This window comes from Saprolegnia parasitica (assembly GCF_000151545.1).
Source record: "Saprolegnia parasitica CBS 223.65 unplaced genomic scaffold supercont2.4, whole genome shotgun sequence".
Lineage (NCBI taxonomy): Eukaryota > Oomycota > Saprolegniomycetes > Saprolegniales > Saprolegniaceae > Saprolegnia > Saprolegnia parasitica.
In genome coordinates, this window is record NW_012156398.1 from 593697 (window position 1) to 615946 (window position 22250).

The 22250-nt window shown below is 60.5% G+C and overlaps 8 protein-coding genes across 8 annotated transcripts; 3 read left to right on the forward strand and 5 right to left on the reverse strand.

Annotated features, from left to right (window-relative positions):
- Positions 1 to 682: 682 nt before the first annotated feature.
- On the forward strand, positions 683 to 3493 carry SPRG_19320 (hypothetical protein; the record flags this gene model as incomplete). Its single annotated transcript, XM_012340341.1, has 1 exon — positions 683 to 3493. The coding sequence occupies one exon, from the start codon at positions 683 to 685 to the stop codon at positions 3491 to 3493; it is 2811 nt and encodes a 936-aa protein (XP_012195731.1).
- A 403-nt stretch (positions 3494 to 3896) lies between these two features.
- On the reverse strand, positions 3897 to 7138 carry SPRG_19321 (hypothetical protein; the record flags this gene model as incomplete). The annotated part of the gene is made up of 13 exons (XM_012340342.1): positions 3897 to 4023; positions 4086 to 4327; positions 4371 to 4474; positions 4522 to 4623; positions 4676 to 4923; positions 4971 to 5211; positions 5269 to 5431; positions 5482 to 5935; positions 5990 to 6384; positions 6441 to 6595; positions 6642 to 6792; positions 6843 to 6963; positions 7014 to 7138. The coding sequence occupies 13 exons, from the start codon at positions 7136 to 7138 to the stop codon at positions 3897 to 3899; spliced, it is 2628 nt and encodes an 875-aa protein (XP_012195732.1).
- Positions 7139 to 7777: 639 nt separating this feature from the next.
- On the forward strand, positions 7778 to 9213 carry SPRG_19322 (hypothetical protein). Its single transcript, XM_012340343.1, has one exon. The coding sequence runs from the start codon at positions 7798 to 7800 to the stop codon at positions 9121 to 9123; it is 1326 nt and encodes a 441-aa protein (XP_012195733.1). The 5' UTR covers positions 7778 to 7797; the 3' UTR covers positions 9124 to 9213.
- A 25-nt stretch (positions 9214 to 9238) lies between these two features.
- Positions 9239 to 10638, reverse strand: SPRG_19323 (hypothetical protein; the record flags this gene model as incomplete). The annotated part of the gene is made up of 9 exons (XM_012340344.1): positions 9239 to 9276; positions 9320 to 9387; positions 9442 to 9496; positions 9550 to 9631; positions 9683 to 9760; positions 9810 to 10082; positions 10138 to 10212; positions 10262 to 10335; positions 10386 to 10638. 9 exons carry the CDS (start codon positions 10636 to 10638, stop codon positions 9239 to 9241), a joined length of 996 nt encoding a protein of 331 aa, XP_012195734.1.
- A 64-nt stretch (positions 10639 to 10702) lies between these two features.
- SPRG_19324 (hypothetical protein) lies at positions 10703 to 12326 on the reverse strand (the record flags this gene model as incomplete). Its single annotated transcript, XM_012340345.1, has 5 exons — positions 10703 to 10912; positions 10960 to 11011; positions 11057 to 11244; positions 11300 to 11451; positions 11492 to 12326. The coding sequence occupies 5 exons, from the start codon at positions 12324 to 12326 to the stop codon at positions 10703 to 10705; spliced, it is 1437 nt and encodes a 478-aa protein (XP_012195735.1).
- A 642-nt stretch (positions 12327 to 12968) lies between these two features.
- On the reverse strand, positions 12969 to 13589 carry SPRG_19325 (hypothetical protein; the record flags this gene model as incomplete). Its single annotated transcript, XM_012340346.1, has 1 exon — positions 12969 to 13589. One exon carries the CDS (start codon positions 13587 to 13589, stop codon positions 12969 to 12971), a length of 621 nt encoding a protein of 206 aa, XP_012195736.1.
- Positions 13590 to 19331: 5742 nt separating this feature from the next.
- Positions 19332 to 21060, forward strand: SPRG_19326 (hypothetical protein; the record flags this gene model as incomplete). The annotated part of the gene is made up of 14 exons (XM_012340347.1): positions 19332 to 19370; positions 19421 to 19471; positions 19521 to 19547; positions 19599 to 19724; positions 19750 to 19882; positions 19932 to 20020; positions 20068 to 20159; positions 20212 to 20252; positions 20303 to 20321; positions 20375 to 20446; positions 20491 to 20575; positions 20630 to 20687; positions 20727 to 20860; positions 20920 to 21060. The coding sequence occupies 14 exons, from the start codon at positions 19332 to 19334 to the stop codon at positions 21058 to 21060; spliced, it is 1107 nt and encodes a 368-aa protein (XP_012195737.1).
- Positions 21061 to 21070: 10 nt separating this feature from the next.
- SPRG_19327 (hypothetical protein) lies at positions 21071 to 22200 on the reverse strand (the record flags this gene model as incomplete). The annotated part of the gene is made up of 7 exons (XM_012340348.1): positions 21071 to 21133; positions 21182 to 21256; positions 21304 to 21525; positions 21599 to 21638; positions 21690 to 21805; positions 21874 to 22146; positions 22195 to 22200. 7 exons carry the CDS (start codon positions 22198 to 22200, stop codon positions 21071 to 21073), a joined length of 795 nt encoding a protein of 264 aa, XP_012195738.1.
- Between the last annotated feature and the right edge of the window lie 50 nt (positions 22201 to 22250).

The following is a 22250-nucleotide window of genomic DNA, read 5'->3' on the forward strand; positions in this document are numbered from 1 at the left end:
TGTGACCATGTTCTTCTGGCCGACGCCGTTGAGGAACCGGACCTGCTCACCGACGCCGCACTCGGCGGAGCAGTTGCTCCACGGCGACCAGTGCTGGGCGTCACCGTACAACTTGGAGCAAATCGGTGGCATGTAGCCTTCAATCTTGGCGATCAAGACCGGGTCCGAGATGCCCACGAGCTCGCTCGGGTTGTACCCTGGCCCAGCGTAGGCGTGGGCCAGGATTACCGTGGCAATGGCAAGCGAGAGGCGCATGTGTTTGCGACGCGACTGTGAAGACGCAAGGCAAATGCAAAGTGAACGGTAGTGGAGTTCGTGTCCGCCCCCACAAGGCGCGCATTTCGTACAAAGATATGCTTGCTTTCAAGATTGTATGCACATCGTTCGACGGGTTATTGTCGAAAAATAGGGGCTTCAAGTAAGGCCGCAATCCGGTCGAGTGGTGGGTCGATCTGTAACCGACGACGCTGAAGAGGCAGCCAGGCAGCTATTCAAGACGCTGAATGATACCAGCAGCACCATAACATTCGAGATATGCCTCAATGAGGCTTTAATGATGTGCATACAATCTTGAAAGCAAGCATATCTTTGTACGAAATGCGCGCCTTGTGGGGGCGGACACGAACTCCACTACCGTTCACTTTGCATTTGCCTTGCGTCTTCACAGTCGCGTCGCAAACACATGCGCCTCTCGCTTGCCATTGCCACGGTAATCCTGACCCACGCCTACGCTGGGCCAGGGTACAACCCGAGCGAGCTCGTGGGCATCTCGGACCCGGTCTTGATCGCCAAGATTGAAGGCTACATGCCACCGATTTGCTCCAAGTTGTACGGTGACGCCCAGCACTGGTCGCCGTGGAGCAACTGCTCCGCCGAGTGCGGCGTCGGTGAGCAGGTCCGGTTCCTCAACGGCGTCGGCCAGAAGAACATGGTCACAAACGGCTGCGAAATCCAGCAGGACAAGCAAATGTGCCACGGCACGTTGTGTCCCCAAGACTGCCTCTACTCGGAGTTCTCCGAGTGGTCGGCGTGCGACGCGACGACGGGCACGCAAGTGCGGTCGCGCACCGAGGTGACGCCGGCGCTCAACGGCGGCAAGGACTGCCCGACGCTGTGGGGGCCGCCTGCGGAGAAGCGCGACTGCGCTGTTCACTGCGACGGCACGTGGTCCGAGTGGACCGAGTGCAGCGCGACGTCGGCGACCCAGACGCGGGCGTTTGCGGTCACGCAGTACCCGCTCAACGGCGGCAAGGCGTGCCCGGCCATGGACTCGCAAGATTGCAACCCGGCGTGCGGCAGCATCGCGTGGGGGCCATTCTCGGCGTGCGACCCGGCCACGGGCACGTACGTCCGGAGCCGCCATGTGCCCATTGACGCCAACTATGTGCGTCTCACGGTCGCGCTGCGCCAGAACCAGTGCGCAACCAAGGACAAGCAGGCGTGCAACATCGACTGCTCGCTCGGTGACTGGAAGGCTACCGGCACGTGCGACGCCAAGACGGGGACCCAGGTGTTTGCCCGTGAAGTGCTCCAGCAGCAAGTCAACTGCGGCAAACCGTGCAACGACGTGGCCCACGATACGCTCTTGACAAAGACGGAGCCGTGCGCCGTCGACTGCCAGGTCAGCGCGTGGTCCGACTGGGTCTGCGACAAGTCGACGGGCATGTCGACCCGGTCGCGCTCCGTCACGCAAGACCCGCTCAACGGCGGCGCGGGCTGCGGCGACCTCCAGGAGACGCGCGACTGTCGCTGCACCGACGACAACTGCCCCGAGCCGTGCGAGACGGGTGCGTGGGACGACGGCGAGTGCTCGGCCCAGTCGTGCATGCAGGTCAGCACCACCACGATGCTGTACCCGGACCGCGACGCGGGCAAGGTCTGCAACCTCTACAAAACGTCGCCGTGCACGCTCGATGCGGTCATGGGTCCGTGGAGCGACTGGGGTGCTTGCGACGACAAGGCGCACCAGACGCGCACCCGCGACATTGTGAGCCCTGCGTGCAACGGCGGCAAGGTCGCGGGCGCGACGTCCCAGACGCGCAGCTGCCAAGCGATCTGCGACGAGGCGCACAACCCGTGGAACTCGTGGGGCAAGTGCGACCAGACGACGGCGACGCAAGTGCGCACGCGTGCGATCGTGAACCCGCCGACGCCCGACCAGCAGCCGTGCTCGACGTCGCAGACGCAGAGCTGCGCCGTCAACTGCGAGATGGACAACTGGGGTGAATGGAGCAAGTGCGACGAGTGCACCGGTGTCCAGACCCGCACCCGCAAGGTCCTCATCCCCGAGCAGAACGGCGGCAACCAGTGCCCGGCGACCACCGACAGCCAGACGTGCGCCGTGACGTGTTTGGCGAGCGAGTGGAGCCCGTGGGGTGCGCCGGACGACACGTGCACGTGCAAGCGTACCCGCACGGAGATTGCGCCGGCCATCAACGGCGGTACGTGCCTTCTCGAGCAGGCCGACGCGACGTGCACGCAAAACTGCCAAGTCAGCGACTGGAGCGTCCCCGGCGAGTGCTTCAAGAGCGGTCCCAACGCCGGCCAGCAGCTCTCGACGCGGTCGGTGACCAAGCAGCAGTGCAACGGCGGCGCGGCGTGCCCCAGCGACCTCGAACAGTACACGCCCTGCAACGTCGACTGCGTCCTCAGCGACTGGTCGGACTGGGGTGTCTGCGACTTGAAGACGCAGCAGCAGACGCGCACGCGCACGGTGCTGCAGTCGGCCTACAACAACGGCGCCAAGTGTGACGTGACGGTCGACTTCCGGGCCTGCGGCTCGTGTGCCGACATTGTCTCGGCCTTTACGTACTCGAACTGCGACGCGACGACGGGGACTCGCACCGGCTCGGCCACGTACCTCTACACTCCCCAGAACGGCCTCACGTGCAACCTCGCCGTGATCGAGCAGTGTACCGTCCACTGCGTCGTCTCCGAGTGGAACCAAGGCCAGTGCGCCGTGCGCGGCGAGCTCGCGGGTCAGCAGAAATGGACCCGCTCCGTCGTCACGGCGGCGCTCAACGGCGGTCATCCGTGCGGCGACCTCACCAAGTACGAGCCATGTGTCGTCGACTGCATGCCGGGCGACACGTGGGGCGCGTGGTCCGACTGCAACGCGCGGGGCTTCTCGCGCCGCACCATCAACGTCGACTACCCGGCGCAGAACGGCGGTCGCAACGACGAGTGCTTGGTCGTAGAGGAAAAGACGTGCGCGGTCGACTGTGTCATCGACCTTGCCACGGGCGACGTCACGCAGCCGTCGCTCAACGGCGGCTTGACGTGCTACGAGGTCGCGCAGGAGTTGGGTCTTCCGGGCAGCTACCCGAACGAATCGGGCACGAGCAGCGTCTCGTTCCTGACGACGCTCGCCAGCAACAAGTCGTATGCGCTCGCGGCCGCGGCCACGGGTGGCGTCGGCGTCATGTTCCTCGTCGGCTTCTTTACGACGCGCCAGCGCAACGGGTACCGCTCCATCTCGCGCGTCGCCTTGTAAGAGGTACCAGTACAGTACTGCATGTTGCCAGGGACGCCGTGTCGCCCGCACTGCGTATAAAGAAGAACGTGTGTTTGTATGCCTCGATCTCGCGACAGTTTGGGTGTTGCAACAGCGGGCGGGCGCAGCATAAGATAGCGCATGTGAGAATCGCGCCATGTCCAAGGGTTCACTGTCGTCGTTGGTGGTATCCCGGTGGGGACAAGGGGTAGGGCTGTCGGGGTGGTTACGCCATTGGACACTGCCCTGGGCAGCTAAGATTGTATTAGATCTACTCGTGTCGGCCCAAATGAACGTCCAAGGTGCGCGGTGGAGACTGGCTCAACATCGACGTACCATGTGCTTTGCTCATGATATCGCTGCGAATTGTCCGCTGTACAAGGTTGCATGTGTATTTTCAAATTTACAAATCGTGGTAGATCGGCGGCGGGTCCTTGAAGAAGCTGGTGCTGGCGCCCGTCTCGCCCGGTAGCGACACCTTGCGCATCATTTCCGCCTTGCGTTTCTTCGCCTCCAAATGCGCCGTCATGCTCGACATTTGCATCGTGTTCTTCTTGCGCGTCTGGAGCTCCTGCTCTTTGTGGTGCTTGACGCTCGCAAAAAGATGTCTTCTTCGGTCGCCTCGTCCGCCTCGCGCCGCGCAAAGATCGCGCGCTGCGTGTGCCGCACGTTCTGCACAATCGCATATGCCTCGTGGAGGTGGCGCTCGATGAGGAGCGCGTCGGCGTAAATGGGCCGGATGCCATGCGCGACCAGCGCCAACTTGACGTCGAGCCAGACCATGCCGAGGCGGAACACTGGAAACTCCTTGGCGACTGCGAGCGTGATTTGCTCCTACCAACGATCCGGTCCGTGGGCATGACGCGGTCGTTCTCACCTCGTACGAAAGCTCGCCGTCGGCCATGCAGGAAAAGCCAACGCTGGCGAGCACGGCGTAGATCTTGGCGCGCAAGTCGATCTTCTCCGTTGCCGTCGCGAGCCCTACGACGATGCGTCGTACCGTATCGTCGCACGATACGACGACGTACGTCGATTCGGGTCGGTGTTGCGGAAGCCCTTGGCGTGTGTGATGGCTTGTTTGAGCCGCAGAAAGGCCACGGGTGGCGGCGACACGGCGCGCGTCTCGGGGGCTACCCATCATGCCTTAAATCAGAACTAGCGTTATTCGGACACGGTGTCTACAGGCCGCCATGATCGTCTGGTCGTCCAAGCCGTGCGCGAGCAGTGGGCGGTGAACGTTCGAGATGACGCCGGTCGGCGGGCGTGCGACGCTTAGCCGCTTCTCTTCGTCGGCGTACATGAGCAGAAGCATTTGCGACGCGCTAATGTGCTTCTTGCTCTTCCACGCGTGGTAGTACGCAGACGCTTTCGGGTTGACGCACAGCTCGGCGAGCGCGCCAAGTACTTGGCCAAACATGATGCGCGGCGCGCTACGGAGCGATATGCAGTCGCAATGATAAGGCGAAGTGGCTCGTACAGCTCCAACAAGTCGAGCAAGTTGTCGACGCCTTCCGACTGGATAAACGCAATTTCGTTGTCCGGGTTGCCGATGATACTCGACCAGACACAGCCGACGATCGCTACAATAAGGTTGTCTTGGCGGACTGCGTCGGACGGGTTGAAGCGCATGGACTGCAGGAGGACGTTGATGCCGTTCGCGCGGCGGAACCGCGCTTGGTTGTCCTCATGGTGCGCGCAGAGCTGGCTGCAGATGGTGACTAGACTCCGTTATATCAGACTATGGATCTGTCACGCGGCTTTGGTAGTTGTCGTACTGGCCGTGCGCCGAATCGAGCACGGGTGCGACGTGTTGCAGAAGAGCGCAAGCATGGCTTCGACGCCCGAGATGTCGCCAATGTCCTGCTGCAGCGTCGGCGTCGTTACCACTTGCATGAGAATCAAGAGCGCAACTGCACACGCCTCCGGGTCGGTCGCCGCCTAGTGCAAAGCCCCTTACATGTTGCAAGCATGTGGACCGCTTCTCATACGGTGACGAATTCGAGGATCACGACGTGGCCGTTCACCGCGACGAAGCGCTCGGGCACCAAGGCCGTGAGGTTCGAGAGCACGTTGAGTGCGAGTACTTGGAGCGTCCGGCGCTGTGACGGCGTCCACTGCGCCGCGACCGGCGTACGCGCGTCGTCGGGCCGCATGGCGACGTACATCAAAAGCACGTCGACTAGCGCCGAGTCGGCGACGATCGGTACCATGGCCTCGTGCCCCGTGCAAATGTCCGAGAGGAGGATCCACAGAATGTGCTTGAGCTCAAAGTCTTCGTCGCTCGCGCTCGCAAAATTGGTGGCTTTGGCCAGACCCGACAACTGCCCGGTTTCACACGCCGTCGCATACTGGAGCAGCGTGTGCAGCCACTGCGAGGATTCGAAACAAGGAATGTTGCGCCGCTTGGACGCGAGGATGTCGGCGATCATGAGGCACATGTTGCTAGCACCGAAAAAATCAGCACAAAACTTACTCTTGCAACCACGCTTTGTGTACCGGAGTTCCTTGTCTTGCTTGCGGTGCCCTTGCAGTAGCAGCTGCGTAAAAAGCTTGTGGAGCACGTCAAACGTACGAGGCGAGCCCATGACGTGGATCGCATTCGTCGTGCGGAAGGCGTGGATCAGGACGCTGCGCGACACGCAGCGCTGGATGCTGCAAGTGGCCGACGCACACGTCTCGAGGACGTTCCATAGGATCTCCATGCACAGCGGGAGGAGCTCGTCGCGGAGATCGTGGATGCTGTCGAGGATCTCGATGATGTACGCCAGCGTCCCGGCCTGCGTGAGCGCCTGGGCGTTCGGGCCCCAGCTCGACACTTCTTGGATCAAGTCGACGAGCGGAAAGAGCAGCAGATCCATGCGGCCGCTCGACGGATCGTCGCCTTCGTTTTCCTAAGTATCAATGTATCGATGACATCTATCAAGCTTCTATCGAAAGATGGCCGTACGAGCTGGTCGTGGACGAGCGTCTCGAGCGCCGACGCAAGCGCGGGCACGATGCCACACTTTTCCATGAGCTGCTGCGAGTAGTCGCGGGGCAGTGGCCGCTGGTCGTCGAGGTTTTCGTCGACGTTGGAGCTGCTGCGCACCGAGTTGCTCAAGCCTACAGCGCGATGCTTATTTTCATTTTCATTTGAGCGGGTGCGTACAGTTGCCGGTCGCAATGTTGAGCAAGGTCTCGGCGGCCGCGACCTGGATCTGCGCTTCAAACGACGTCAAGAACCGGCCGAGAAGACGCGTCATGCTATGCAGCAGCTGCGGATTCGTAAACTCTTCGTTCGACTTGGTGCGCAGATAGGGCTACAGGCGCCGCCTTGTCAAAATGCTGGCCGAGCGTATGGAGGATGTACCTTGCTGCAGTGGACCGTCCACGCGCACACGGGCGCGATGAGCTCATCGACACCGGCTTCAATCTTTGCGTACGCCGCTTCGAGGATCTGAGCGACGACCGGGAGGTCCGCGAGCCGAAACCTAATGCAATAATTTCTTAGTTGCATTGCAGCAATCGATCGTGCGTGCACCCTAGTGGGTGGTTGAGCGTCGTGCTCTCGAGAAGTGCAACGTGGCGCGAGTGCAGGTCCGACGTCTGCTTCTCGGTCAGCGTCTCGAGGACCTTGGCAAAGTCGGCGCCCGCCTTGGCCTTCATTTCGGTTTCAATGGACCGGTTACACGAGAGGTTAAAAACACCCAACCACGGCCCTGCACAAGCAACGTTCGCTGTGCAATTCGATGGACCTCCGCGAGCATCATCCATGGATGGCTGACGTGCCACAAGCATAACTCTTGCAGAGAAGACGACGTAGTATGCGATGCGTGCTCCATGCAACCTCCAACAACGTGTGTGGGCTCGACACCTCTCCATCAATTCGCTGCGGTCTGCGGGAAGGGACGTGGTACGATAACCGCCGATGCAGTGTCGTGCCTTGCGTCAAGTCACAGCGCCACGACGAGGTCGTCGTGGGCCGTGGACCACGTGTGCGATCTTGTGGCGCCGTTGACGGCAAGGGCAAGTTGCGTGCGAGTAGCCGTCCGTTTCAACACGCATGTTTTTGTGCGGAACCTCCAGAACCTAATGGGCCGGCCAACGGCCGCGAATCAATTCCCCATACAATGATCAAGTCTAGCGTGTCTATTTAAAAACCTGGCGCTCGGCGGGCTTCGGCCGCGGCCGCCGACGTGCATACAAAGCGCAAGTGAAATGCAAACAACGCGTGTGATTGGCCAAAATGTATTTCGAGTCGGCAGGTGGCGGGTGGCCGCCCTTCGATGGCAAACCAGTCATTTCAGTCAATTCCCCTGAGCATCATGAGCTTGAGTGTCCTTCGTTCGACCGCGTCGCGTCGTGCGCTCTCGTCGGCGCGCCACGCGTCCAGCCTCGCGGAAGAGCTCCCGTACCTGCCCGCGCTCCATGCGTCGCCCCTCGCCAGCGAGATCGCGGTCGGTGCCACCGGCAAGGGCCTCGGCGTTGCCTCGGCGTCGCCGGCGCACTGCACGGTCGCGACGCTTGGCGTGACGTTCAACACGGGCGCGCGCTTCGAGTCGGACAAGAACGCCGGTATCTCGCTCCTCGCGAGCAAGATGGCGTTCCGCTCGACGGACGCTCGCTCGGACCTCGCGTTGTTCCGCGACATTGAGGCCATTGGCGGTAGCATCTCGAGCTCGGTCGGCCGTGACTACGTCAACCTGTCGATCTCGGTGACGCCCGAGCACATTGACGAGGCCGCCGCGATCCTCGCGGAATCCGTCTTGGCGGCGCGCTGCGCCGAGTGGGATGTCTCGACGCAGAAGGCGAAGGCTGAAGTCGACATTGAGCTCCTCCGCTCGAACGCCGCCGACCTCTTGTCGGAGGGCATCCACGCCGCCGCGTTCTACGACAACCGCACGTTGGGCCGCACCGTCTTCTCGAAGAACGTCTCGGCGCTCAAGGCCAAGGACGTCCGCGCCTTTTACGACGCCAACGTGAACGCTGCCAACATGGTCCTTGTCGGCCGTGGCATCAACCAGTCGGCGTTGAACGACATTGCCAACACGCACTTTTCGGGTGTCGTCGCTGGGGACCGCACGAAGCCCGCCGCCGCCCACTACGTCGGCGGTGAGCACCGCGTCGCCGCTGCGTCGCCCGTCTCGTACGTCGCCCTCGGTTTCTCGGCCGGTGCCCTCAACGCGCAGGAGAAGAGCGCTGCCCACGTCTTGGAGCACGTCCTCAAGAGCCGCATTGCCGGTGCCTCGTCGGCGTTCCGCGCCGTCTACGCCGATGCGTCGTTGCTCGGCTTGAGCGGTGTCGCCCGCCCGGACGACGCGTCGGCCCTCGTTGCTTCGTTCCTGAAGGAGTTCCAGGCGGTTGCCTCGAGCCCGCTCTCGGCCGCCGAGTTGGAAGCTGCCAAGAAGTCGTCGGGTCTCTGCTACAGCAGCTTTGTCGACACGAAGAACGGCGCGTTGACGCAGTTGGCGCGCTCGGCCTTTGCCCAGTCGGCCATCACGGAAGCCTCGACGCACGCTGCGTTGCACGCCGTCTCGGTCAAGGATGTCCAGACGTTGGCCGAAAAGTTGGTCGCCTCGAAGCCGTCGTTGGCGTCGGTCGGTGACCTCACGAACGTGCCCCGTTATGATGACATTTTGAAGAAGCTTTAAGCAAGCATAGAAATATTGTGTGGAGAGACCGACGTGTGATGTGCCACGTCGTTTAGAGATGTCTACCTTGCAAAATGTTCTCTACCTCCATCGCAATTGCAGCGCCTGCTCGACCTCAAGTGGCGACGACGTCAGGCAGCAGCGCAGGCAGTCCTAGTCAAGCCATACAAATCTCCGATCGCATCGCGATTCCCACCGGCGATCTGCGCAGCTGTCAGCGCCGTCGGGAAACGGATCTCAAAGCGCACCAGCAAGTCGCCACGCCTAGGATAACAGAGCGCAAGGGCTCGTATATACCGGTTGTCGGGTTGGTCGTACCGTCGCGGGTCGTGGCGCAGCGGCATGCCTTGGCCCGGCACGCGCAAGACCGCGTCTACGCACATCATCCTTCGTGACACGTCATGCCGAGCGACAGACTATTGGTACGTGGATGCAGGACGTCGTGGGTTGTGATGGGCAGGAGGTCGCCGCTGAGGTGCTCCATGGACGTCGTGACGCCTGTCAGCGCCTGGACTTTCACCGTCACGCGAGTATTCAAGTTGATACTACAAGGTGCAACCTCGAGAAGTGAAATGACCATGATCGTCTCCAGGTCGTCGCCACGCCGCACGAACGACGTCGGCGATGCCGAGGGCACCTAGAGTCGACAGAATATTCGCTCGAGGCGGCGCAAGCCGTCGTCCTACCAGTCGCACGAGGACGTCACCCGTCGCCACGTGGCGCTGGGCGTCGCCGTCGCCCGCAAACAGAATCTCGTCGCCGTGCATCATGCCGGGTGCGATCGGAACAGCAATCGACGCCGATGCCACGTGGTGCCCGTGGCCGTGGCAGGCGTGGCAGACGCGGTTCGGAAGGTGGCCCGCCCCGCTGCAGCGATCGCAGCCGTGCCGGACGCGGTGGACGCGGTGGCCAAACCGTTGCTCGTGCACGACCATGCCGGCGCCGCCGCACATGGGGCACTATGCATCATTATTGCATTGAATCGTCGTCGTCTGATGTGCAGCGGGGTGTCACCTTTTTTAGGCCCGCGGCCTGGTCGTACCCGTGGCCATCGCAGTCTGCGCACACGACTTGCTTCTCAAAGTACACCTAGTATCCATCGTTACCATGCCGTCGAGAGACGGTCGTCATATTGTACCGTTTGCACGCCGCCATGGAAGAGCGTCGCGAGATCCACAGCGACATCGAGGCGCGTCGGGCGCATCTGCCGATCTAAGCATGCACGTTCGCTGCCATAGCGCGAGAGATGTATATATGTGTACCTGGCTGCACGAACGAGGCCATCGACGTCACTTGGCTGTACAGCTGCAGCATGATGAGGAGGAAGCAGACCGCGCCGCCGACGACGACGCAGTGCACCCAGGACAAGCCCGGCTCGACCGTCGCCCGGCGGTGCTCGCGCAAAGCGGTAGCCCACGCAACCGCTTCTTCGCTGCTCGTCTCGGCGGGAAGGCCCGACGCAGAACTCGGCGCTCGTACGACAAAGCTCCGGCGGCGCGTCGGCGAAGGTTCCATGGCCACCGCCCGTCCCCAATGAAGATGTAGAATGATGGTCAAAATGATGGTCTTTCTATGGGATTTACAGCGTGTTGGGTTTCGTGGCCGTCGGCGGCGTCGCCACCTTGCGCAGGCGGCGCGGCTTGCGCACCTTGGGTGGGTACACCACCTTGGGCAGCTCGTATGCGTCCTTGTCCTTGGGCCATTGGCCGCCCCAGTGCGACTTGCGCGCGGCGCGGTACGCTTCCCGGACCGCGCGGCCCTTGGTCACGGCGCGGCGCTCCAGCGAGCCCTACGGTATGCATGAGAGCCTGCCTCTATAGAGCCCCTCAAGCGTACGTTGGGATGGCACAGGTCGATTGTCACTTGGCGCGTGCTCGTCAACGGGCCGCTAATGACACGGATACGATCTCGTCGTCGCACGCATATGACGTACCGCGTCAAGCGAGCGTGCGTCTCTTCGTCGTTGGCCGCCGAGCTGTAGCCCGCCTTCTTTTCCAGCGTGACGTACGAAAACTTCATGCTGTGGTAGCCCGTCCAGCGCTGCGGCGTCGGGAGGCGCGGCTGGGACACCTGCGGCGTCCGTTGTACAAAATGACACCACTCGCCTTCCTTCATCGGGCACTGGACGAGAGAAAAGACATGTCACTGTGACCGATGGATCGTCGACGACGCGTACCTCTTTGGCGTGCGGGCACGGGCCGAGGATGCGGCCGCCTTCAACGTGCGGCACCGCGTCGTCGGACGCAATCACCTCTTCTTGGTTGGTCGTGAGCGAGTCGAGCACAAACTGGCGCGCCGAGCGCACTTGGAGCGAGCCCCACGAGTTGCCTACCGTCGTTGAGCATGCATGCTGGTAGCATCGTTGTACCTCGGTCGACAATGACGAGCCGGCCGCCGTCGGCGAGGAGACTCCACAAGGTCGAGACGATCGCAATGCGCTCGACGTCGTTGGTGATGTCGCTGAGCACAAAGCTCAGCGTAATGAGGTCGTACGTCTTGCCCTTCTCGATCTCGCGCTTCATCTCGCCGAGGCTCTTGCGGAACGAGAGACCGCGGAAGCCTTCCATCGTGACCTGCGCCGCATCCAGCATGCTCTGGCTCGGCTCAATGATGCGATACTCGTTGATCGAGTCGTCGTAAAACTGCTTGGCGACCCATGCCGCCGTGCCCGGCCCGCCGCCAAAGTCCAAGAGGCTCTTGGGCGCAAACGGTGCATTCTTCGCCTTGTTGTCGTCGTCGTCGTCGCGGAAGCTCACGGCCGGCTTGGCCATCTGCCGGAAGACGTGGTGCACGGACGAGTAGACGCCGTCCATCTCGTGGGCCATGTACGCGAGCGTCTCTTGCGGGCCGTAGGAAAAAGCTGGGATCTTGGGCTTCTTGGACATTTCCCAGCCGACTTGCTCGTTGTGGGCGTCGCGCGGGAACCGCTTGGCCTGCTTCCCGAGCGTGATGGTTTCCTTGAGCTTCTCAAGTTGCACATGCGTGCGCTCTTTGAGTAGCGACGAGACGCGCATGCGAAGGAGCTCGGGCAGAAAGTGCGTCATATTGAGCTGCACGTTGGCGAGCGCCGACGTCTTGGCGCCGATCTCTTCGGCGCGGCTAAGGACGCTCAGCGTCTCCTTGCCCGTCACCAGCGCCTCCTTCGCCGCGCTCCAGAAGGCCCGGCGCGGCAGCAGCATCGTCGTCGTCGACCGGCGCAGCATCTTCGCGCTGCTGATCTTTGAGTTGCCCTTGATGGCACCTCGAAGCATCCGACTCAATTCATTGGACAAGAGCTCGGTGAGTATTATTATTGTGATTTCGATACGATGTACTATATTTTTGTATTGTATTCATGGTTTTCGCATTGTATGATTGGCGGTGTATTTTATTGCATCACACTATGTACGATTTTTTAATAGTGTAGCTAAGTAATTGATATAGTGTATGAAGCACGCACCTTCGGCCTGAGTCCCCGGGAGCTCGCAGAATGCAGACAGTCGGACGAACGCTCTCTCTACCGACTCGTCGTCCCGAAGCTTGCACCGCCAACGGTCGTGGCTGACTAAAAGAAGTGAACAGAACTTCCCGCTCTCTCGTGCGAATACTTCCCATAGAAACCACACGCCGGACCATGATCATGGATCGCAACGTGTAGCAATGCAACCATGGTGCTATCCTTGGCAGCTTCCTGCACCTGCAGGCAACCATAGCCGAGTCTCGTGGCATGAGCTGCACGCATCCTTCTTCCCGCCAAGCGCCTTGCTGGTTGATACTTTTCTTGTTTTGTTGTGATTACATTCTACTGTGCTGGCACGATGCCATACTAAATTATCCCACATCGCCCTTCGATCGGGTGAGGTCTCTCAGTCGTACGAGATGCCAATGCCGTAGTTCTTCATGCGGTCGTGGTGCCAGCCCTTGAGGTTCATGTGCAAGTGCTCGCGGAGGCCCATCTTGGTCCGCCCCGCGTTCTCGCGCGCCGTGTCGAAGAACGACGCGATCATTTGAAGAAAGAGGCAGTCGTTGGACCACGCGGCGGCGTCGACCGTGCGGAGGCCGCGCATGAGGTCGTCCAAGAAGGCGCTGACGTTGCTAAGACGCGATGGCAGCGTGCCCGCCAAGTGCAAGCCAAAGAGGCTAAACGACGACAGCGGGTGGTTCATCAAGTGACTTGTCGCGAGGCTCGCAAACGTGCAGTGGTCGCCGCGGCACGTGCAGAGCCCGTTGGTTTTGAGCACGCGGAGCAGATTGCGCCGAAACTCGCGCAGCTCCGCGTACGTTTTCGCAGTGTAATGCCGGCGCACGTGGCCGTCGGGCCCGACCGCGACGCCCAGCACATACTGGATCGTGCGCGCGCCGGTGTGGTGCGAGAACGTCACGGCGAGCGCGTGGAGCTCGGTCGCGTCAAAGGGCCGCGCGGGCCCAAAGCGCGTGAGGCTGGCGCCGAGCCCGCCGGTCTCGAGCAGCGTCGTCGTCGTTGGCATGCTGGCAAAATGCCGATTGAAGCCGGCACCTCAAGGCGTGACAAGCGGCCTGGCTGTCCATACAAACCGCAAGTGCAACGCGCGCGGCGTGTCCCGTACCCGGCTGGTCCGATCGCATTTGATGGGAGCTTTGTATTGGAAGCCGGCGCATTACGCACGGCCCCTTTTTGTGGACAAGTCGCAAGCTGCTGTTTCGGTGCTGCGAATCAAATACATTTTAGTTAATGTTAAAAATGGATTAGATAACATGCTGGCAACGACGCCACGCACACCGATACGACGACGAACTCTCTCGCTTCGTTGGCATGTTTCTTCAACACAACTTTGCGCACGTGAGCAAGGTTTCTCGGCGGCTTCGACGCAGTCCGAGACATCGCGACACTCGACTCGTCGTGGGCGAGTACGTCGATGACACTCGGTCAAGGGCAAGGCGAAGCGATTGATGGGGAAGCGCCCGACGCAGTCGGCATTGCAGTCGCTCCAGCGCCTCAAGAGCATCAATCGGGAAGCCGTTGTTGCTCTTTGGAAAGGCGCCGTCGACGATCGACGGTGTGCGCTCATGGTCGGCGACGACGAGTGGGTCGAGTGTCTATGTCACGAGCAAGGACATCCTTCGACGCTCGTCCACGTCGATGGCCGACGACTGGAAGCGGGTGATTTTGAGACCGGGAAGCTCGGCATCCTCTTCAAAGGCGTCGACCGGTCGCAAATCACGGTCGACAGCATCGAACCGCGAAGCCGCCGGGGTTCGTGAGCATGGCGCCGTCCTCGAGACCATCGACGGCGCCAATATCCGCGGGCTCCGCGTCTACGCCGTCTTGGAGATGCTCCAGCGCGCGCCGCGGCCCATGACGCTGCAGTTTAGCTCACCACCGATCCGGCTCTTGGATGTTCTCGACGCGGTACCGCCCCACGCACCCTTGCTACGCCGCAACGGCCCGTGCTCGCTCTCGATCGTTTGGGATCACGTGCCGGGCGCAACCCGATACCAGCTGCAGTACGCACTCCAGTCGGAGCACCGCTTCCATGCGTGGTCAAGAGCCAATCAGGCAGCGTCGTCAACCACAACAGTGACGTGAGTAGCACTGTTCTGGGTCTCGAGCCGGGCGAGAAGTACCTCTTACGTGTGCGCTGCGGCACGCCGACGACCATCTGGGGCACGTACAGCGAGCCAAGCGTGACGATGACGACGATCGAGACAGCGTCGCCGAGCCACGGCACCTCGAGCCACAACAACGTGGTCGTCGTCTTCGTCGCCCGGACGTGGTCGAGTCGGGTCTCTTTTACTGCCGCGTTCTCCTTGACCTTCGGGTCTGTCCTGCGATGCGTCGACCGAGGCGGTGGCGCTGGAGAAAGGGTCAAGTGCGACGAGACGATTCTGCGCGGCTCGCACGTGGTTGTGCGACTCCAAGACACGGACCTCTGGGCGTTCGAGACGACCCGGTCCTCGCGATGGACAAGGAGCCGCCAGTGCGCCATAGCTGACAAGCACATGGCGACGGCGCCGTCGGATCTGCAAGCGACAATGGTCGTCGTGTCGTGGGATGCGCAGTTCTCGTGTGTGCGCACCGAGCTCACACCGGCGATAGTATATGCCGTGCGACTCCGAGCGGGGTACGAGACGGGGTACGGGGTACGGCCTGTACACAGCGGCGTCGGACAGGTGATGCCCCGCCCGAAGTCGTCTCACCCGACGACCTCAACAAGAAGAAACCTGCCAAGCTCTTCATGATGAACGGGTGGATGGAGAAGGCGTCCAGCGCTTGACCAAGATCAACAGCAGTGACCAGCTCCCGGACGAGAACGATGGCCGCCCGGTCGGGCACCGCTCGTCATCAACGTCGACGAGATAATAAAAGATAAATTTCAGTGATTTCCCGCCAAAAAAACTGGCTGAAGATGCCAGCGCCGTCGCGTGCGAGCTCGTAGATCGCGTAGAAAGTGGAAGATTGTACGTAGTCCATAGGTACATAATTGTTTAGGCGCTGGTCTCCGAACGTCGACTCCAAGTGTACGACATGGGTGCTACGCCACGGGGTGATCAGTGGGGGGTGATGGTCCACACTTGCGTTGGCAAGTTGGTGCACGGCTGCGCCAAGACCGAGTCGCCGTTGAATGTCCATTGGGGTGGTGTTGGTATGCATCCTGGGCAGCGAGTCAAGCACAAATGATCTTCGTCGATCAGGGTGAAGTGCGAAGCGTCAATGGTCGTGTACGTCCACACCGAGGCGGGGGTTCTGTCCAAGCTGATCACTTTGCCAGAGGGCAGCGGCGCGCACGCCTTGCACATTTGCAGATACATGCCGGTGTCTCCGAAGGCGAAGGTAATGCCTCCCGGCACGGTGTTGATGGTGAAGGGCGTTGCGAGACCCGGAATCGCCCATGCCGTACAGAACGCACCCGGTACAATGTTCTGATAACCGTGCAGTCTGGCGCCGTTGTCCGCCGTAATGTTGACTCTGGCGCCATCCACAGTAAGAATCAGCGGTGGCGCTGGTGTCGGGGCTGGTGTCGGCGCTGGAGTCGAAGTTGGCGGCGATGTTGGCACCGGGGTCAAGGTTGGCGTACTACCACAAAGGTCATGACCGCAGACAGCGAGAGCGGCAGCGAGGAGCCAAAAAGCCGTTCGACGCATTGCTGCGGTGGCTATCGGTGGTCCGATGAAAAACCCGAAATGAGCAGTTGGATCGTGCAAGTACTGTACTCTGACCAGTGTTCGAGCGTTGTTGGCGCAAAGGAGCTGCGCGAAAGTGGCGCAAAGGTGCAGTTGAGGCTGCAACAACTCCCATCCCACTCGGAACTCCTCCATTATGAGCTCCAAACTGAGCTTATTGGCAGTGAGACTGGCGATAATAGAAGTACTACAACCCCGTGCGTCGTGGCAAAATGCCAGTCGATTGGGATTGTAGGCGTGCCGAAAATAAAGAGAGGAAGCCTTGAGGACGGGTAAGTCCGCGGACTTGGGTCCGCGAGAAAACATATGGTGATATTGGCCCAAGGCCCGTGTTATCCTGGACGATTCCCGTCCCTCGAACTTTGGTGGGTCAGAGAACTTGACGTTTCGAGAATGGCGGGAGGCCCTTCCCGCCATATCCCTCCCGGGGAGGGTCCGTAAGAGCTGAGCGTCCGGCAACCGGTACGACCCCGAGAAACTACCTCGAATCCAATCATTCTGCTTTTGACTTGCTACCAACCTCTCTTCGGTGCTACCCATTGAGCCTTTGCCCAGCACCGACGCCGAGACCTCGACCACAACAAGGAGAAGGTCTGCGCCGTGTAGACTGCAAGTGTGCTTACCGCCGGCCACGCCGCCACTCAAGAATCAAGCATCGAGAGTTCCGAGTTAGCCAAGTTCAACCTCTACCAGCTACTTGCCCATATCATGTCGATCGTCACGCACCACGAGCTCGAGTCCGACGCCGAGATCGAACGCTACATCTGTAAAGACGTTCGCTGGAGCGCCTACGTCTCGCAGAAGCTGGCGTCGGGCGCGGCGAGAATGGACGAATGCCACTGCGTTACGTGTACCGATCGACGTTCATCGCGCTCACGACGTTGCTGAGTGACGTCCGCAGTGGCTGCACGTCCGACGTTGAAGACGGTGATGCGGGCGGCACGGCGGTCTTGCATGAGACAGCGATCGTTGGTGGTGCGGTTGATGCTGGCGCGGCCGATGCAGAGTCCACACCTCGGGTAAATGCACCCGTGAGACGTCACGCAGCGGCGCCCTTGACGTTTCCTGCGCCTGCGGTCGCTGCAATCGTTTGTCGATCCGGCGCAGGGAAGCTCTAGATTGCATGCAAGGTCTGGGCCGCACTTCTCCTCGCGAGCTTTGCCTCGGTCGACGTCTTTGGCTTTGCGTCCACACCCGCAACGACGAATGCGTACATCGCCCTGTCCCAGTGCCGATGGACCCAGTCGGAGACGGTCGTACATCGCAACCGCGACAACGACGTGCTAGTAATGCGCAGTAGTACACTGTAGCCACATATGGTGCTATAGGCCAAGAAGCGCGGGACGACAGGCACAGCGCGTCGCACGGCTATTATATAATAGGTGCGTGTAGGCAGAGCCGTTGGTCGAGATGTTTAGCTCGTGGAGCAATGTCGACTGAAGACACGGTTACATTCATCGAGTATGGCTCATACAATCGTGACGTCAGTTCTCGCGGTGGAGGTCGACTCGCGCTGCTTGGCTGCGCGAGCGTGCTTTCGGCAGTAGCCGTTGCGTTGACTCGTCATTTCGCAGCTTGTCTCGCTGCACTTGATCGCGCTGCCATGCCTCGCGCACAAGCCTGCGCGACGGTCTTGTCGGTTGCAGCCGGGTACAAAGCACCGCGTGCCGCCGCCATGGCGCCGGCATAGCCCATTGCCTTGGCTGCTGCGGTGGCAGCCACTCTCGCGGCACCGATCGCCTCCGCCGTGCCTCTTGCAGAGGCCGCGCGACTGCGCTGCTTTCTCGCACGTCTCGATGGTACAGCGCCGGCCGCCGCCGTGGGTAATGCAGTGGCCACCGCCTTGGTCGCTGAGCCCGCACCCGGGCGTGCTGCAGCGGCGTCCGCCGCCATGACCCTTGCAGAGACCCTTGGACCGCACAGCGCGAGCGCAGCCGGTCACGGTGCAGTAGCGTCCGCTGCCAATTATTGCAGGCGGTATCAAATGCGGGCTTGGTACGGCCGGTGTAGCACCCACTTGCACGGGTTGCAGTGCCAGCGTCGGAGGGCTCATTGTCCAAGCGGGCTGCAAGCATAGCGGTGGTACGTCGTACTCAAAGTGGACGGAGCCCGCATACCAGCCGCAGTGCATGCACACCACCGGTCGCCACACGTCGAGGCCCGTCTCGTGGCTGCAAACCGAGCAGGTCGTCACGCCACCATGCGTCATGACGCCACCAAACGGCAATCCATCAAAGTGCCACGTTGGCAGCTCGTAGAGCGGCAGCGGCTCCATGCGCGTCACGTCAACGGCCATGAGACCCAGCGTCTTGGGTACGCTCCATGGGTCGCCCGTCGTTGGAGTGGTCATCGGATATATCGCGAGTGCGTGCAACAGAACAGCATCAGCGGTGTCCAACTCTGGGACGGAGTACCCGTACCGCTGGCATATACAAACGAATAATGACTCGGGGCCTCGGTGTTTCGTTTCTCATATTGCTTGGGACGGGCAGATCAAGCATCATCCGCTGCACTTGATGCGGCGCCGGCAATGGAGCATTAACCCTGCGATCCCATCTACGAAGATCGCTACAAGCAGCTCCAGTCGAGCGTGTGATTTATAGGAGGTGGCCAGACGAGCTCGTGATGATTGGTCACATTTAATGCCACCGACACGTTCCACTTGACACATACTCCGACTTGGTGGATGCTTCTTTGGTCGCTCAATACGACCACCGACCCAACCATGAAGCTCTAGCAATTTACGTAAGCGGAAGCATGGTCATGTACCAAGTACGAGCAGCAGAGGGAGTAGCTCGAAGCAGATCCGGGCGCCACGTGTGCAGTTACAACCCACGTCGCTAAAACAGTCTTGAGCGCATTCTCTGTATGGATCTCTGTGGGTCGTAGGATAAACGACCTTGGGCAGCGGTTGCGCTCTGTAGCGTTCTTATGTCGTTGGCTGCAAGCTTGGCTTCTTGTTGAAGGTTAGAAATCCCACCGGTTTCACACGAGTTTTCCACTGATTTTCCACGCACGACAGTTACATGTCCGGTTATCATATCCGTATCCGGAGATTCAGAAGAAGCATGGCCGCGTACAATGGCCTTGGGCTCTCGCGGGCCGAGGTAGACGACCGACGCAGGAAGCGCCATGAGGGTCAGCATGAGCATGGTAGATCCTTCGCCGCATCCAAGATGTCTTCCAAGCGTTCCTCGAAGACCTCATGGTACGCTTCCTCGTCACCGCGGGATCGCGCTCACATGCAGCATGCGCAGAACGACTCCTTTATGACCTTCCACACGGTACTCCCGAGGACGGCAACAATCAGCATGCCCATATGTCCTCTTCTGTAGCTCAAGCGTGCGACGAGCGCCATGACCTTTGACTGCGACGCCCTCACGCTCACCCATGGCGGCGAGAAGCGCGCGATCAAGATGGCATGTCCCGAGGCCCATGAACAGCTACCTCATGGTATCATGGTAGACGCCTGCGAGCGCTCGCAAGTACACGGGCATGTGGCTCGTGCTGCAGATCGCCCATCAGCTGCTGCTCGAGGACAAGACAGTGACCCAGCGCGAGCTTTACTACCTCCACCCTTTCTTCACGACGCAGCAAGAGGCGGACGAGTGCATCCTCGGTACCGTCTTCGGAGCGATTGGCTTGCTGTGCTCATCGGCATGTTGTAGACGTCAGTGGCCTTCTTTGCGTTCCCCGCGAATGCTTGAACATCGTCGGTGGCGTCAAGGGCTATTTCTCCGGGCGACTCTGCTATCGCGTACTACTACGTCGTGCTTCGAGTCGTCTTCACAAAGCTGCCTCTAGAGCGCCGACAAGCAATGGATCGACTGCAGCCTCGATGGCGCGTCGGGGCGTCCCATCTCGCGGGAGTTACTGCGCCTGGAAAGCGAAGACATGTTAGCGCACCGATTCCTTGCGCACCGTACGACTGTATGATGCCAATGGTAGGATCAGCGATGCGCAATATATCATTGTGGTCGAGAAGGAAGGTATCCACTTCGACTCGTCTCGTGATGGTGGGACAACCGTGCGCGGTTAGGGATCTTCAACCGGCTCGGGTCCGAACCCTGTCTTAAACAACCGCCTTGCTTTATGCTTCGTGACTTACCAGCGAAGACCTCTTTTTCAACCGCGTTCCGTGCATCCTCGTGACGGGTAAAGGGTTCCCCGACCTCGCAACGCGGTATGTGCATTCGCAATGACGTTTTTTCCATGGTGTGATCGCAGGATCTTTGTCAAGAAGCTTCGTGACACGCTCCGCGTCCCGGTTCTCGGTCTCTGCGACTGCAACCCCTTTGGCCTCTCAATCTTGGTACGATGCCGAGCTAGCTTGATGGTGCGCACTGTGAACGCATGCTGCTGTTAGCTCTCGTTCAAGTTTGGCTCGGCGCGCATGCCGCTCGACTCGGTGGCGTACGGTACATGTACTGGCATTCGACATCTCTCTGCAGCATCCAGCGTAGCCGTGGACATGCACTGGATCGGCTTGCGGCCGCTGGACACAGCGTCACTGGAGCTGCCCGACATTGTGCACACCAAGTTTTCCAAGCACGACACGCGTCGTCTGCAATCGCTGGTCGCCCACCCCTTTGTCCAGGTACTAGCGAACTAGTATATCATTTTCTCTGCCATGATATTGACCCTATCGACACATAGATGGACGCTGCGTACCGCGCCGAGGTGCAGCACTGGATGAAGCACCCTCTCAAGATTGAGCTCGAGGCCCTGCATACAAAAGGCTTTGGCTTTATCACCGAGTATCTCGAAGCCCAAGTCATGGCGCGCAACTACATCTAAGAAGCGGCGTTCATGCCTCGTGCTGCAGTGCCCGGCTGAAATCGTCTTCAATGAACGAGAGCAGCTTGGCCGTCTACGCACCACAGCATGGATGGGATTGCAAGGTCGAGTCGCCGCGCACCTCGAGGTGGATCTTTTGGCGCTTGAGAATGTCGATGAGTTGCATCTGCTTCTTGAACGCGACGAGAAGCTCGGCCTAAACCACATCATGTCATCGGCATGAAAAGAGTTTGATGTACTGACTTTCTGCTTGTCAAAGTGTTGGAGCTCCTGAATCGCTCGGTCGTGCTCGGCTCGGGGCACGGCCGTGCCACTGCGGTTCAAACGTTCTTGGTCGAGCTCCTTCTTTACAAGCTCGAGCTCTTCAAGCGTCCGCTGGAGGCGCACTTCGTTCAGTTTCGCCGCGTGGAGATGCTGGCGCTCGTTCTTGCGCGCTGTGTCTACGTGGACGCTCACCGAGGCCGACTACGCGTGAAGACATATGATGTTCAAAGCACGCATCGTGGGTATGGATATGCAGATGCCATGGACGGCGTACGTCTGTCTCGAGCATGCGGTGCTTGGCTTCCTGCGTCGACCTACGCGCTCGATGCCTCTTGTATTATTAGAGTCCATGGGTACAGGCGTACTGGAGCGCTTTGTTCTTATCCAGCAGCGTATGGAGTTGCGCCAAGTGCTTGGTCGCGCCGTTAAAGTCGCTTTGCGTGCGCTCGAGGTCCGCGGCCGTCGCATCCCGCTTGGCCGCCTACATACCGGTACGACTGTGTCGACGAGCGTCCTCCGACATGTACCGGTACATAGTATGCAGCCTACCAGCCGCATCTGGTTCTCCTGCAGCGTAGCGTACTCTTCGTGGAGCACGCGCAGCTCGGCCTTCTGGATCCGCTGCGCCTCGACGTCAATGTCGCTGCTCTTGTCGGGCGACGTATGGAAGTCGAGGCGCGACGACCGGCGACCCGACAAGCTAGGGCTGCCCTCCAAGAGCGCCTCGTTGACTCTGCTCTGGCGGCGCCCGCCCCCGTCAAACCGAGAGAGGCGGCGCGCGCTGGTGGGCGGCGTCGTCGCTACCGGGACCTCTGGGACGACCTATGTACTTCCGTCAGCAATCGCATCATCCAAGAGCAGGCTTCGCACCGGCATGGCTCTATGGGTCGGGACGCTTGGGCTACGCTGCATTCTGGCAGCGAAAG

Coding starts and splice junctions, on each gene's coding strand:
- SPRG_19322 (XM_012340343.1), top strand. CDS start 7,798: ATGAGCTTGAGTGTCCTTCGTTCGACCGCGTCGCGTCGTGCGCTCTCG.